Source organism: Callorhinus ursinus, unplaced genomic scaffold (genome assembly GCF_003265705.2).
Source record: "Callorhinus ursinus isolate GAN/ISIS: 27379988/994484 unplaced genomic scaffold, GSC_fseal_2.0 scaffold13, whole genome shotgun sequence".
Classification (NCBI taxonomy): Eukaryota; Metazoa; Chordata; class Mammalia; order Carnivora; family Otariidae; genus Callorhinus; species Callorhinus ursinus.
Genome location: NW_027397075.1, coordinates 42,677,077 through 42,692,416, shown reverse-complemented (window position 1 = coordinate 42,692,416; position 15,340 = coordinate 42,677,077). Strand labels below are relative to the sequence as shown.

Sequence of the window (15,340 nt, the reverse complement as noted above, 5' to 3'; positions counted from 1 at the left end):
CTCTGTGAAAAGTAGAGAGTACTCAGGTCTTCAGGGAAGAGGGGATCAGTGGTGGGACGTGTTTCCCTTTCCTCAGGGCCAGGCACGAATGTACTCCCAAGAATGGTGGACATAATAGTTCTAACGTTAGAATAGACACTTACTTTTGGTAGGTACTGGAACTGAATCCTGTCTGTCCCTGTTCTCTCTAGAATGTAATATGCATATAAATAAATGGTGGCTATGCTACAGACAGAAAATCAAGCAGTATATTACTAGTTTGACTAATGCCATGAATTTTATACTGGGTCTTTATTAACCGAACACAGAGCAGTGGATTTTTGTGCTGTTTGCTCAATTAAAAAGCTAGTCCTTTTAGAAAAAGCACAAAACTCTGTTTTTAGGTCTTTATTTTCCTTGACCTTGAGCTGAAACTAAATCCCTTGTGATTTTAAATGTTGACATCTAGATAGCATGTAAGACAGCTGAGGAATTGTGGAAATGGCACTTAACCTCGCTTTGGAAAATATTACCTTGAATTCTGGCTCTGTCTTCTGCTGATGAGGTGATCTTGGGCAAGAGCCTTTCTGAATCTCCCAGGGTCTTTACAAATATAAATGAAATTATTTACGTGAAAGTGATTCATAGATTCATAGATTAAAAATGTCACAGGGGCACCTGGGAGGCTCAGATGGTTAGGCGTCTGCCTTTGGCTCAGGTCATGATCCCAGGGTCCTGGGATCGAGTACTGCATTGGGCTCCCTGCTCAGGGGGGAGTCTGCTTCTCCCTCTGCCTCTGCCTCTTGTGCTCTGTCTCTCTCTCTCTCTCAAATGAATAAATTAAAAAAATATATTTAAAATTAAAAAATGTCACAAATATGTTAGGTGAATATTAGCTGTTCTTCATATGTTATATCCATAATCTGTGGAATCTACTATAATACCAGGCCTTGGTATTCAACTTCATAGGGCCTCGTTGGAATGTGATACAATCAGTGTAGGCTCTTCTTGGCCTCATGGAGCCCGTAGACTAGTCAGGGAGATAAGCCATGGGCACAGTTATGACGACAAGGGAGGGATGACAGGTGTGAAAGACATTGGTACTAGACTTTGTGCCCTAGGCCCCCAATGGAAAAACAAAACCTAAAAGTCCCCTTGATAGACCTAATACAGAACCTTCCCCCTACCCAGCCCTTCTTCCTCCACTGACACAGGGGCTGCTCAGGAAGTATTCCCGCTGGTGCTTATTCTTTGCTTTACTTCTTTTAGCCAAGAGGCTTCTTTAAAAGACCAGGCCAGTTTTGTTAGGCCCTGGGCCCTTGAGCCCTGCTAAGAGGCCAGGTGGAAGGCTGAGCATACATGGTGGTCTGTAGCAGCAGTACAGGAGAGCAGGGAAGCCAGCTGATGAGACCCAGAGCTGGAAAACTTCCAAATACGCAGGGAGGTTAGACTGGGGGTTGTTGGCCTCTCTCTCCCACCGGAAATCAAGCTACGTGGTCATTCTCTCTTTCACAGAGGAAAGAAAGGATGGAGACTAGAGACTGGGATTTTTCACAGAACTAGAACAAATAATTCTAAAATTTGTATGGAAATGCAGAAGACCCCCAAAGAGCCACGTACTACCACTGCAGTAGAAGTGACACACTGCATACTTCATAGACTGATTCTACAGAGATTTTAGTGGAGCCAAACACAAGAGAAACAGTGGTGGCAGTGTCCAGGAGTTACCTGGCAACTGCTGCTGTCCGGCTAGTTCACCTACCTCCCTTTGGATTGGTGCAGAGTTGGAGGGTTCCTTCATTTAAGCCTTTGACAACCAGGGTAGAGCTATCCGTTTACTCTCCAAGTCAGCCTGGATATTTTTAATTAAAAAGAAATCTATTGGGCCTATTACCATGTGTCCGGCCTAGTCTGTCTAGTCTGGGAGGATACGGAGTTGAGCAAGACATGGAATATTTTCACAAAAGGCTCACATAGAGGGAGAGACCACCACATGCACAGCTCACTACAGTAAAGCCTGGCTGGGAGATGAGCTGTAAAGGCACAGAGGAAAGAAAGGATGGAGACTAGAAACTGGGGAAGGAGTAAGGAGAGGAGGGGAAAGCTGAACAGAAAAAGTGACATTTCAACCTGGCCTTGGAGAAGGATTCTGACAGACTTGGGCAGTTAAGAAGGGATTCCCGGCAGACAAACAGTGGACCAAACCTTGAGAACGGTGCTGTATTCTCCAGAACAGGGAGAAGGGTGCTGCTGCTGGAGTGAGCCACACTGGCTGCAGGCAGGTGGGTGGGTGCGAATGATGGGAGGCGAGGCTCAGAGGAAAGGTTAGTATCAGGCTGTGAAAGACTGTGAAGGTCATGTTACGTGTTTGTATTTCATTTAGCGGAAGATGGAGGAGGCTGTGGAGGAGCAGAGGAAGAATAGAAAGACTATGGAATGTAGAAGATCTGAAGGTCTTGGTTCCTCTTAGTGGCTCTGTGTCCTTGGACACTTGCTCTCTCAAAGGGCCACTCAACTCCCCCTTAGATTCAGTGTTCTGAGCTAGAAAATGGTGATGTTGGTAATGATGCTCACCCTAGATGCTAAAGGATTATTGTGTTCTTCTGTTCATAGCCTGCTTAAATTCTGCTTTTTTCAAGGTCATCCTTAAAATATTACCTCCTCTTTAAACCTTTCTGGATCCCCAGAGTGTAGTTGAAAAATCAAGTCACGCATATATATGAAACAATAAAGAAAGCAGCATATAAATATGCCATTGGGCTAGGCAGACATGTGGAGTATGAAGAGCCTGAGCTCTTAGAGCAGACAGGACTGGGGTCCAATCCTGACTTTGTTTCTTACTTAAATTTGAACAAGTTATTTAACTTTTAAATTGAGGATGAAAATACCTGTTCTACCTTCTTAAAAATATGAGCAAAATGTGTGAAGGTGCTTGGAAACTAGAAGGTGTTCCACAAATGTTACTCACTGTGGTTATTATTTTAGGTTTGGAAGTGATCACATCTAGTGTGTGTTTTAGAAAGTGTGTGTGAGGGGCGCCTGGGTGGCTCAGTCGTTAAGCGTCTGCCTTCGGCTCAGGTCATGATGCCAGGGTCCTGGGATCAAGCCCCACATCGGGCTCCCTGCTCAGTGGGAAGCCTGCTTCTCCCTCTCCTGCTCCCACTGCTTGTGTTCCCTCTCTCGCTGTGTCTCTCTCTGTCAAATACATAAATAAAATCTTTAAAAAAAATTTAGAAAAAGGAAGAAAGTATGTGTGAGATGGATAAAATGAAGGGAAGAGAGACAGGTGGTTGAGAGACCCATGGAAGTGCTTTTGTAATAGTCCAGGCAGAAAAGGATGAGGCCCTGGACAAGGCAGTGAGGACGAAGAGGGAGGGTAGATCCAAGTGCTGTTTTGGGGATAGAACCAATAGAACATAGCACTAATTGGACAGGAGGGATAGAAAGAAGACAAAGAGCCAAAGGTAAGAACTTTGGTAGATGGTAATGCCGTGAACCAAGCCAGCCCCTTGTTTCTTTCTAACTGTAGCAATCCAGAGAAGAAGGAAAGGAAAGGAGGTGCCCCAGGGCTTACGTTCTGTTGTTCTGACTCTCACTGGCCCTGGCACTCTTCATTTGACTCTTTCCCTCTCTATTCCCCCACAACACTGTTGGTAGAACCTGCTGAACCTGAAGATGAGCCCAGAATTTCTCCTTTAATGTGCCCTGTTCTCAAACCCTCAGCCTATGACCATGATAAGGTGTCTGTGCCAAAGAATCCATATATTGTGGCAGGAGAGGCTGAATGAGGTTCCTCCTCTTCCCCTGCCCTGGGGCTGTGGCATGTCCCTCAACCCCTGGCTTGTTTCTTCCTTCCTGGATATGAGGGCTTTTTTATTTTGGGAGGCAAAATATGCTCAGAGGCTGAGTTTGTCTTTGCCAGCAATTTATTTAACATAGGTTTACTGCAGGAATCTTACAAGCCAATAGTATACAGGATAATTTCTCTTAATAAGCCAGTAAAGAAATAACATATTCCAAATCAATGACTGATTAATGACACTATTGTTCCAGGTAAGGGGAGATGAAAGGAATAAAATACAAATTTTTTTTAAAGATTTTATTTATTTATTTGAGAGAGAGAATGAGATAGAGCATGAGAGGGGGGAGGGTCAGAGGGAGAAGCAGACTCCCTGCTGACAGCAGGGAGCCCGATGCGGGACTCGATCCTGGGACTCCAGGATCATGACTTGAGCCGAAGGCAGTCGCTTAACCAACTGAGCCACCCAGGTGCCCCATAAAATACAAATTTAGTTGAGGTGTACCTTTATACAAGTTGGTACTGGGAAGAGACAGCTTAGCCAACTGAGAGCTGATGTCCAGCTACCAGTGCAAAAGTAAAAGTCCCGTGTTGCTAGAACATACTGCTAGGGAACAGGGGAGCTGGTGTTGATGGGCAAGATGTTCTTTATGGGGCTGCTGTATGACTTTCACCATTGCCTGTAAGTGTTACCTTTACGGATGTCCATGATGACCATTTTTATTCAACATATTACTGGAAGTCCTAGCCACAGCAATCAGACAAGAAAAAGAAAAAAAGTCATCCAAATTAGTAAGGAAGAAGTGAAACATTCACTATTTGCAGATGACATGATACTATATGTAGAAAACCCTCAAGACTCCATCAAAAAACTACAAGAACTGACAAATTAATTCAGTAAAGTCACAGGATACAAAATCAATATACAGAAATCCATTGCATTTCTATACATGAATAATGAAGTAGCAGAAAGAGAAATTAAGAAAAGAATTCCATTTACAATTGCACCAGAAATAACAGTATACCAGGAATAAACTTAACCAACTTAACCTGGCCTCTGAAAACCATAAAACATTGATGAAAGAAATTGAAGACAACAGAAAGAAATGGAAAGACATTCCAGCGGTGCCTGGGTGACTCAGTCGTTAAGCGTCTGCCTTTGGCTTGGGTCATGATGCCAGGGTCCTGGGATCGAGCCCCACGTCAGGCTCCCTGCTCGGTGGGAAGCCTGCTTCTCCCTCTCCCACTCCCCCTGCTTGTGTTCCCTCTCTCACTTTGTCTGTCTCTTTCAAATAAATGAATAAAATCTTAAAAAAAAAAGAAATGGAAAGACATTCCATGCTTGTGGATTGGGAGAATAAATACTATTAAAATGTCAATAAAGAAATCTACAGATTTAATGAAATCCCTATAAAATACCAACAGATTTTTCACAGAACTGGAGCGAAGAATTCTAAAATTTGCATGAAAATGCAAAAGACCCCCAAAAAGCTAAAGCAGTCTTGGAAAGGAAGAACAAAACTGGGGGATCACAATCCCAGATTTCAAGATATACTACAAAGCTACAGTAATCAAAGTACTATGGTACTGGTACAAAAGATCAATGGAACACAATAGAGAGCCCAGAAATAAACCCATGATTATATAGTCAATCTTCAACAGAGGAGGCCAAGAATATGCAATGGGAAAAACAGTCTCTTCAAAAAAGGCATTGGGAAAACTGGACAGATACATGCAAAGGAATGAACCTGGACCCTTCTTAAACCATATACAAAAATAGACTCAAAATGGATTAAAGACCTAAATGTGAGACCTGAAACCATAAAAATCCTAGAAAAGAGCACAGGCAATAATTTCTCTGACATTGGTCATAACAACATCTTTCTAGATATGTTTTCTGAGGCAAGGGAAACAACAGCAAAAATATTGGGATCACATCAAAGTAAAAAGCGTCTGCATAGCGAAAGAAACAAAACTAAAAGCCTACAGAATGGGAGAAGATCTTTGCAAACAACATATCTGATAAAGGGTTAGTATCCAAAATACATAAAGAACTTCTACAACTCCATACCCAAAAAACAAATAATCCAGTTTAAAATGGGCAGAAGACATGAACAGACATTTTTCCAGAGAAGACATCCAAATGGCCAACACATCCAGACACATGAAAGGATACTCAGATCACTCATCATCAGGGAAACCACAGTGAGATACCACCTCACACCTGTCAGAATGGCTGAAATCAAAAACACAAGAAACAAGTGTTGGGGAGGATGTGGAGAAAAAGGAACCCTCATGTACTATTGGAAAACAGTATGGAGGTTCCTCAAAAAAATTAAAAATAGAACAACCAGTAATTCCACTCCTGGGTGTTTACCCAAAGAATACAAAAACACTAATTCGAAAAGATATATTCACCCCTATGTTTATTGCAGCATTATTTGCAATAGTCAAATTATGGAAGTAGTACAAATGTCCATTTATAAATGAGTAGATAAGGAAGATGTGGTATAATATACACAATGGAATATTATTCAGTCATAAAAAGAATGAGATCTTGCCATTTGCAACAACGTGAATGGATCTAGAGAGTATAACGCTAAGTGAAATGGAGAAAGACAAATACTCATATGGGAATTTAAGAAACAAAACAAATGAAAAAAGAAAAAAGAGACCAAAAAAACCCACAAAATAGACTCTTAACTATAGAGAACAGATGGTTATCAGAGGGGTTGGGGTGGGGGATGGGTGAAATAGGTGAAGGGGATTAAGAGCACACTTACCTTGATGAGCACTGAGTAAGGTATGGAATTGTTGAATCACTATATTGTACACCTAAAACTAATATAACATTGGGTGTTAATTAACTGGAATTAAAAAATAAACTGCAAAAAAAAAAAAAAAGCGTCTGCTCTGCGAAGGCGGGAGCTGATTGCCCCAAGGTCTTCCTGGAGCTATCTTTGATCAGCGGAGTGTAGCCTTGCTCAGACCAGATGCTCTTATATCGTCCTCACAGACTCTATGTTCACAGTTTAATGTTCCCTTGCCATAGTTGTTTCTTCATACGCTTTCATGTTCAGCCCCCAGTGGAGCCCCTCAGCAGCTGAGCAACTGAGTTCTGATGGGCAAGAACAGATGAGATGGTGACATCCTGACACAACTTACTTCATTCTTCTATCAAAACAACTTTACTCCTGGGGCGCCTAGGTGGCTCAGTCAATTGAGCATCTGCCTTCGGCAGGTCATGATCTCAGGGTCCTGGGATCGAGCCCCGCATCGGGCTCCCTACTCAGCGGGGAGTCGGCTTCTCCCTCTCCCTCTGCCCCCACCACTTGTGCTCTCTCTATCTCGCTCACTCTTTCTCTCTCAAATAAATAAAATCTTTAAAAAAAAAAACAAACTTCTAAATCTTTTTTTTTCTTTGTCATATACAAGTGGATTAAAACAGCTTCACCTAAGTCATAAGCAAGTGGGTTTGAAGTCCTGTCAAACAAATACACAACAAGGGAGTAGCTGAGAGGACCCACAGTGGGTTGCTGGGCTCCCTCATCTTCAGGCTGTGCCTCTTTAGTCACGGGGACCCCCTCGAATACGTGCAGTGCTCCTGGGGCAGGAGGAGCATGCCTGAGCCCTGGCGAGCGTGACACTGCTGAGTGGCATGGTAGCCTGGGCGGGTGTCTGGTGATGAGAAGGGCGTTGGTAGAGGTGGTTGCCGGAGAGGCCTCTCAGCAAGTGTGCATTTCTTTATCCCAGTGTGCTCAACCTTTGAATTTGTTTGTCTTCCTCTCTGCGAGGGAGCCCTCGGGTCTCTTCTCTCTTCTTTCTTCCCACGGGCTTTAGGCTTTTGACCGTCTTGTGCCACAGACTCTGGTCCTCCCCCCCTGTCAGTGGACTGTGTCTTCTCCCTGATCTTTGATCTTCGCTTGCCCTCTGTCCCATTATCTCCCTTCCTACCCCTCCCACCTTCCCACTGTGTTTCTGTTGGAGCCGGGGGCCCTTTCCAGTCCTTCCCTTCCCTTTTTAACCTCCGCCAGCCATCGTCACACAGAATCAGCCCTTCGAGGCCTTGGTGCTCTTGGTCTTACTGAGTGCCGCAGGATGCGGGATGCCAGAGGAAGCATAGCACTGTGGTTTGGCTTCAGATCCCAGCAAGTTATTTCCCTTCTCTGATCCTTGGTGTTTCCCCCTCTGTTAAATAGGAATTTTAATAGTGCTTATTACTTCATAGGGTGACTGTAATGGATTAAATGAGTCCATGGGTCTGAAGCACCTCGTACAGGGTCGGCACATAATTGGTCAATATACATCAATCACGGTTATTATTAAAAGCACAAAGGGAAGGTGTGCCCCCCCAGGAGGCTGAGGGCTGGTGTTGTAGCTGGGGAAGCAGAACATAGCATTTTGAACCCTAGTTTGTCGCATGACAAAGAAAGTGCCTTTCCAGATAGAGCACGCAGAGGGTGTTAGGGCTGACTGGGACGAAACCGACCTGGAAGAGCTTCCTGCACGAGGCCGGAGGAGGTAGGTTTCTGTGAGGCATTTTAAGATCGTAGTTGCCGCCTGGAAGGAGGGGACGTGAGGGGTAGAGAAGCACCTGCGCCAACACTCTCTCGCTTCTACAGGCTTCCCCCTTCCTCTTTGTCCTGGAGCTCCTCATACATCACAAAGTCCTGCAACTCATCCTTCTCATCCACAGGGAATTCGCCAAAGAGAGAGAGAGAGTGGAGAACCGGAGGGCGTTCATGAAGCTGCGGCGGCAGCAGCAGATTGAGCGCGAGCTGAATGGATACCGCGCCTGGATAGACAAAGCAGGTGAGGCGTGGTGGGCGGCACAGATGTCCCTGCAGACAGCCCCTTGCCCCGGCCCCTCCGCTTCCATTCACAGGGGCAGCTCTGGCCAGAGCACAGAGAAGCTCTGGATGTCTCACCAGATTTGTGCGTTTCCTGCTGGTCCATCTTTCTTCCTCTGGGGTCTAACCGTCCCTGTCCTTCTACCAAACACCTTTGTGAGGCCCGCAAGGTGAAGTGAGTGAAAGGTAACAGAGCCCAGTCCTGGAACTGAGGTTGGGTGGGTGACATTTCACACTACTGCTAATAATAATAACAACAACAACAGCAGCAGCAGCAACAACAATCCATCCATTCCACAAATATTTATTGAGTGTTTACTTTGTGCCAACACCTGTTCTAGGAACTTGAGACACAGCAGGGAGCCTTTCTTGCAGAACTCAGTCCCCTCTAGCTGGGGAAGGCAGAGATAAAATGATGAGTAAGTGACTTGTAAGAAGGTGATAAGTACACTAGAAAACAGATCAAGGTAGGGTTATGGGGTGTAGGGTAGGTTGTGATTTTATTTAAATTTTTAAAGATTATTTATTTGACAGAGAGAGACACAGCGAGAGAGGGAACACAAGCAGAGGGAGTGGGAGAGGGAGAAGCAGGCTTCCCGCTGAGCGGGGAGCCCGATGCGGGGCTCGATCCCAGGACCCCGAGATCATGACCTGAGCTGAAGGCAGATGTTTAACTGACGGAGCCACCTAGGCGCCCCTAGGTTGTGATTTTAAATAGGGAGTTCAGGGAGACCCATTGTGGGGAAAGACTTAAAGGAGCTGAGGCATAAATCATGGGAATGTCTGAGGGGGGTATCAACAGTGCCATTTGTCTAGTGTGGAAGTGGGAATATTCCAAGAGTAGAAGGAGGAATGAGTAAGGGGAGAGGAACAGGAAGACAGGGTGGGGGCTGTAATGGGAGGAGGCGCAGACTTTATGGGCCATTGTAAGGGTTTGGGGCTTTCTTGTAAGTGAGGCAGGAACCATTGGACTGTTTGGGTCAGAGGTGGGAGATGGTCTGATTGAAGATTTGAAGGGTGCACTTGGTTGCTGCATTAGTAGGAGGGCAAGGTCAGAAGTAGGGGGTTGACCGTGAGGCCACTGCAGTAAGTGGGTAATAGCTGATGGTGAGAACTGCTTGTTGCTATTCCCTGAGCTGTCCCCAGTTCTTCACTACAAGGCTCAGCATCAGGAACAATTCTTGCCCAGCCTTGAGGATAGGTCCAAACCTATCACAGTTTTATTAACCCACAGAGCCAGCATATTCAAGCTTGACTGTGGCTCAGCTGCTTATGAGGGGTATCGATCACCCCATATCTGTCAGTAAATTGGATGCATTTGCTTTCCTTATTATTTTAAAGATTGCATTGCATTGCTGTTATATATCTTTATTTTCATCCCGAGCAAAGAGTAATTTATTTTAATAAAAAAATACACATGACAGCATTTTTTTTTTCTCTATTCCTGGTAGAAAGCATAGCTCAAATGTGAGGTCTCGCAGGAAAAATTTGGAATATGATTTGATGCTTAGCTGCCTGAGCCTTATTCTTCTACAGCAGCTTTGGAATGACACCATGGCCCTCCTATTCTAACCACCAGCACACAAAAGCTCGCTTTCGGCTCTGGAGTCAACCTTTGATCACCTGTCAGGTGTGAGAGTGTGTGTGCAATGAAAAGTGCCATTTCAGTGCCCGATAGATTAAAAAACACCTCCATTTAGGACTATCTGCATCTCTTTGCTGCCTCTGGAGGCCTGCACAGTGCCCACTGATGGCGCTTCCCAATTTGCCCTTTCTTCTCCGAGGCTCTCGTGTGGGGGTGAATGTGAACCTCTCAGCCTTCTTTCCAGAATGGTAACTCAGCCTTACAGAGCAGATTTGCCTCCAGGTCTGGCAGGCAGCTTGAAGTTCCCCACTGTCCTTGGCTTCCTGGGTGGAGGAGCCATCTGACAGACCGCCCCCGTGAGCAGGCTGGCAGCAGAACTGGAAGAGAACCTTCCCCGCCCCGTCTGTGACCCCACTTGTGGCCAGGCAGCACGGGACGCTGTTCTTTGTGGCTCTGCTCTTCCTATACACGCAGAATTCCAAGGCTCCACTTTCTTCCAGTTGGCAAAGCCAGCTCTCTCCTTCTAAGAAAAAAGACGTACTGCGACGTCAAATTGTGCTTCCTGGCCCTTCCCTTTGCAAATGGGGTGTGAGTGAATCAGAGACATATGGGTTACATTTCCCTGGAAAGACACTCTCAAGTTCGAAAGAGAACTTGGCAAAAGGCAGTGGGGGAGGGGGCGCAGCTTCCGCTCATCCAGAGCCCTCAGAGCACTTCTCAGAGCTATTCAGCAGCACCACACACCCTCCATCTGCCTTGCGGGTCCTCTGATCTGCCCACCCCAGCACCCAGGCACTGTACACAGCAGATGTGACTCCCGGGCTCAGGTCATTCACGTTGCCATGAGGGGCATTTTAACGAGTACCTAATTTTTAAATGATGCCCTCTGAACAACGTGGGCTGTAAATGACTTTAAAACCCTCTATGTCTGCATAAAGGAGCATCCCACCAGTAACACTTAACCTGTTAACTTAGAGTTTTGCCAGAGGCTGTTCTTAAAAAAGAAAGCTAAACATATATGACTTGGTATAATGGCCGTCCTGCGTGGTCCCCTCCGAGCCTCAAAGTGTTCCCCTCCCTGGGAAATACATTACCTACTCTCTGTTTTATTATGCAGGTGGAATTATGGTAATGACTTTGCCCTCTTCTGCTTGTCCTTTTACTTGTTACAATTGCTTAAATTAAACCATTGTTTAATAGGGCCTGCTGCAAGCTTTTCCCCAGCAGCTGGGATCTTAAGGAATGATTGCTCAAGGCCTCTGACATCCTCACCTGTGGCTGAGGTGGGGCGGGGATCAAAACTCATCCACGTCACTCCCAAAGGGGACTCAGAATCCTGCCAGACATGGGACAGAAGGGCTAGTTTGTAAGTTTGGAGGGATGCTAGTGAGGTTTATTCTAAACAAGTCTTACTAGAATTCCTGGAATGCAGGACTGTTCCTGGGGAGGTCATGAGGAAAATCCAAGGGACTATTGGTTCTTTTCCAAATACCAACAACGAGACACATCATTCCAACACTGGCCAGTCCTTCAGTTCTCCAACTGGGTGTCCAGCAATTAATTCAATTCAGTTCTGACACTAAACACCACCAGAAATTAGTGCAGATCCCACAGGTTAGGGACTCAATCCCACAAGCCTGCCCTCACTTCACATAGCAGCCCCAAGTGGAGTCCCCAGGTGACCTGCATTTTTGCCTTCCAGACTGCAAATTTACAGGGCTCCAGGTTTGATAATTCCTTGAATGACTTCCAGAACTCAGGAAAATTATTCTTACCATCACCAGTTAATTACAAAGGATTCAACTCAGGAACAACCAAATGGAAGAGATACGTGGGGGTGGAAGGGGGGCAAAGAGCCTCCATGCCCCCTTCAGGCATATCACCCTCCCAGCATCTTAATGTGTTCACTAACTCTGAAGCTTCCTGAGCCCCATTATGTAGGGTTTTTTTTTTTTTTTTTTTTGAAGGTCCCATTACATAGACCTGCTTGAGTAAATCATTGGCCATTGGTGATTAAACATTCTCAAGCCCCTCACCCATTCCAGGAGTTAGGAGAGGGAATGGGGCTAAAAGTTATAGCCAAATATGTGGTTGGTTTTTCTGGTGACCCATCCAGATCCTCAGGTAGTGTAGGCCTCCCCCACAATGAGTTATCTTGTTAGCATACAGAAGACAGTAAATTCCAAGGGTGTGGGAACTCTGTGCCAGGAAGGTGGACAAAAAACAAATATTTGTTTGTTCTGTCAGAGGGACAAATTCATGATGGGCCTAAGCCTCTTTCCCTCAAGCAAGGCAGACTGTGGTATGGGGGTAAGAGAAAGCAAACCCACAAGTCCTCCTCCTCTGGTCCATTAGCATCTTCTTCTCCTCCTCCAAGAAGTAGACAGGCTGGAGCTGAAAACATGGTCTTACCTCCTGAACAAGGCGGTAGATGTTGTGCCTTGGTATGCCTTGTATGTGCTGCACACAGGAAACACCAAGGAAGCTCCTATTGCTAGGAAAAGTTTATAGAACCTGGGTAAAAGAAAAAAACAGAGATGGAAATTTTTCACTCCTACCAATTTAGGAGATTTCAGTTAAAAAAGATCAGGTCTTGCTCGCAACAAGTGTTATCAGACGCAGAGCTGAATTTTACCCATCAACCTCCACGCGGCCCCTCGGTACAGAACTTCCTTTCTGTTCTGATTTGCGCTCAGGAGCTCCCTCTGTGGCCCTTGCTGTCCTTCTGATGCTGATGCCTGAGTGGAGCTGTGAACTCTGCTCACTCTCTCTCTCTCTCTTTCTCTCTCTCTCTCTCTCTCTCTCTCTTTTTCTCTCTGTTGCCCTGGAGCCACAGCAGTCCCTGGGGGATTTTTCATTTTGCAAAATAATTTGACATTTACAGATAATTTACTCAACCATTTGTTTCCTTATAGAGGAAGTCATGCTCGCTGAAGAAAATAAAAATGCCGGGACATCAGCCTTAGAAGGTAAGGACGTGCTCCCGCACTTGCCTGCTTTTACGCCCTCTTAGGCTGTGGCCATCTCTTGATCAAAAGAAGAAGAAGAAAAAAAGAGGAGTGCCCTGGGATTTGAAATGAAGGTCTCTCTGTCATAGAATCTCTCATGCTTTAAAATGAAGGGAATTGACTCATGGATTTAAATGCTTTTTAAAGTGATGGAAATGAAATCCAAGAGCTGCTTTGTTCCAGGGTGTATGATTGATAACCGTACAATGAAAAAACCATCACACAACCAGCGGCATGTAAAGGGATCTTCGGTGAAAATTTGTGGGGATCATCTTGGGACCATTTCATTAGCAGGAGGTGGCCTTGTTTATGAAGAGAGCAAACAGATAGGGAGCGCCTTTTTACCTACTGCATGTAGATAAGGTCTAGCAAGGGTTCTGGAGCCTGTGTGTTTCAAGGTGCTGCTGAGCACGGGAGTCCTGTTTCTGTAGACACTGGCGGCTTCTAGAACCATGGCTCAGGTGCTTCAAGGCGGCTGCCTGTGTCACAGAGGCTTCTGGCACACAGTCCTGAGCTTTGACCAGAATGATCTGGTTGTTCTTGTGTTCTTTCACCGGGCTCCCCGCTTCCCTGGTGTAGTACTTCGAAGGGCAACCATCAAACGGAGCCGGACGGAGGCCATGACTCGAGACTCCAGCGATGAGCACTGTGTTGACATCTCCTCTGTGGGTGAGTGGAACCAGTTAGATCTTTGACTTGTCTGAGCTCCTGTAAGAAGACAGATCCTGTCTTTTGAGAAGCACCACGAAGAGAAATAGAATCAAAAGAATCCAGGATTTAGGGATGTAATTAGGGAAGGACTTGGAAATCTAATCTAGAGAAAAATGGACCGTGGGGTGTAGGGCTAAGAATCCCACCCAGATTCTTTAAGTGTGGCAGATGTATTCCATTTGCATATAAATACTATCTGTCCTGGAGGTGATAATGAGAACCCACTTTGGGATATTGTTCCGAGGATCCTGAGGACCTGTTGCTTCTAGTGACCCCCATTTGAGGGCCTATAATCATTTGCTTAACCATAGTGACACCCACCTACTTCCATGTGATATTTCAACAAATTCCTACTGACAACTCTTAAATGATCGCTCTTCAGTCCCAGGTTCTCTTAGATATGCTGGCTGATGGCAGATTTAACCTCCCCAGAAAAAGGGATGGCAGATTTTTACCTCCTCCCTCACTTCATCCTCAAAAGCAGAAGAGGTATACAGAACTCAGTGCTGCTCTAGGCTGCCAGTGGTAGAAATCATCACAAATGTAGCAAGACGATTCCAGTGCCTCAAACATCTTTAAAAGGAAAGGCCAGAGAGAAGCCCAATCTGTTAAAAAACATAAACGCCCCCCTATTAGGCTTCAGGACACTGGGTATATGTCTGGTGCCGTGCCCAGGGAATCTTTCAGTTTCCTAGAACTGAGAGTGTCCAGTGAGGAAAAGCAGGGATCTCTGCTATGGAAACTACTTAATTCATACCATGGGGATTTCCCTGGGCCTGCAACGTGGGGGTCACCTAACCCCCCAGGACTGAAGCTGTCCACCTCCCCCTTTGACTGCCCCCCTTGCCATGGAGGGCGATCTGTCATGCAGCCTCCTTCCTCCTCCCTGCTTCTCTCCCCTTAGGCACACCTCTTGCCCGAGCCAGCATCAAAAGTGCAAAGGTGGACGGGGCCTCCTATTTCCGGCACAAAGAAAGGCTTCTGCGCATTTCTATCCGCCACATGGTTAAATCCCAGGTGTTTTACTGGATCGTGTTGAGCCTTGTGGCTCTCAACACCGCCTGCGTGGCCATCGTCCATCACAACCAGCCCCAGTGGCTCACCCATCTCCTCTGTAAGTGGCCAGCGATCGCCGGTCGGCACAGTGTGGCTAGATTCAGGTGTGAACATAAGAGGACGGGTGTCCTGCTGGGCCTGGCAGTGCTCTGAGGGGGAGGCCAGAGTTGGCCTCTAGGGGTTGGGATATCACACCACGGGTCCCCTTGTCGTTCATTATTGAATCAGATGAATCTTTGCTGATAAGACAACAAAATGGTGTTAGCCTTGGGTACTTTAAGGCCTTCACTTAGTGTCTTAAGGAGGCTCAATGGTGTAGAGAGTTTTGGTCACCTAAGTCCTGGGGAGAAAC

At 45.8% G+C, this 15,340-nt stretch overlaps 1 protein-coding gene across 2 annotated transcripts in view; it reads left to right on the top strand.

Annotated features, from left to right (window-relative positions):
* The window catches only part of CACNA1E (calcium voltage-gated channel subunit alpha1 E), a 500,959-nt gene that overhangs the window by 400,556 nt on the left and 85,063 nt on the right, over window positions 1-15,340 (top strand). For both annotated transcript variants that reach the window (XM_073900155.1, XM_073900154.1), the window contains 4 exons: window positions 8,475-8,590; window positions 13,129-13,182; window positions 13,801-13,890; window positions 14,837-15,046. In XM_073900155.1, coding sequence (XP_073756256.1) covers window positions 8,475-8,590; window positions 13,129-13,182; window positions 13,801-13,890; window positions 14,837-15,046 — 470 coding nt within the window. The remainder of the gene's footprint in view (window positions 1-8,474; window positions 8,591-13,128; window positions 13,183-13,800; window positions 13,891-14,836; window positions 15,047-15,340) is intronic.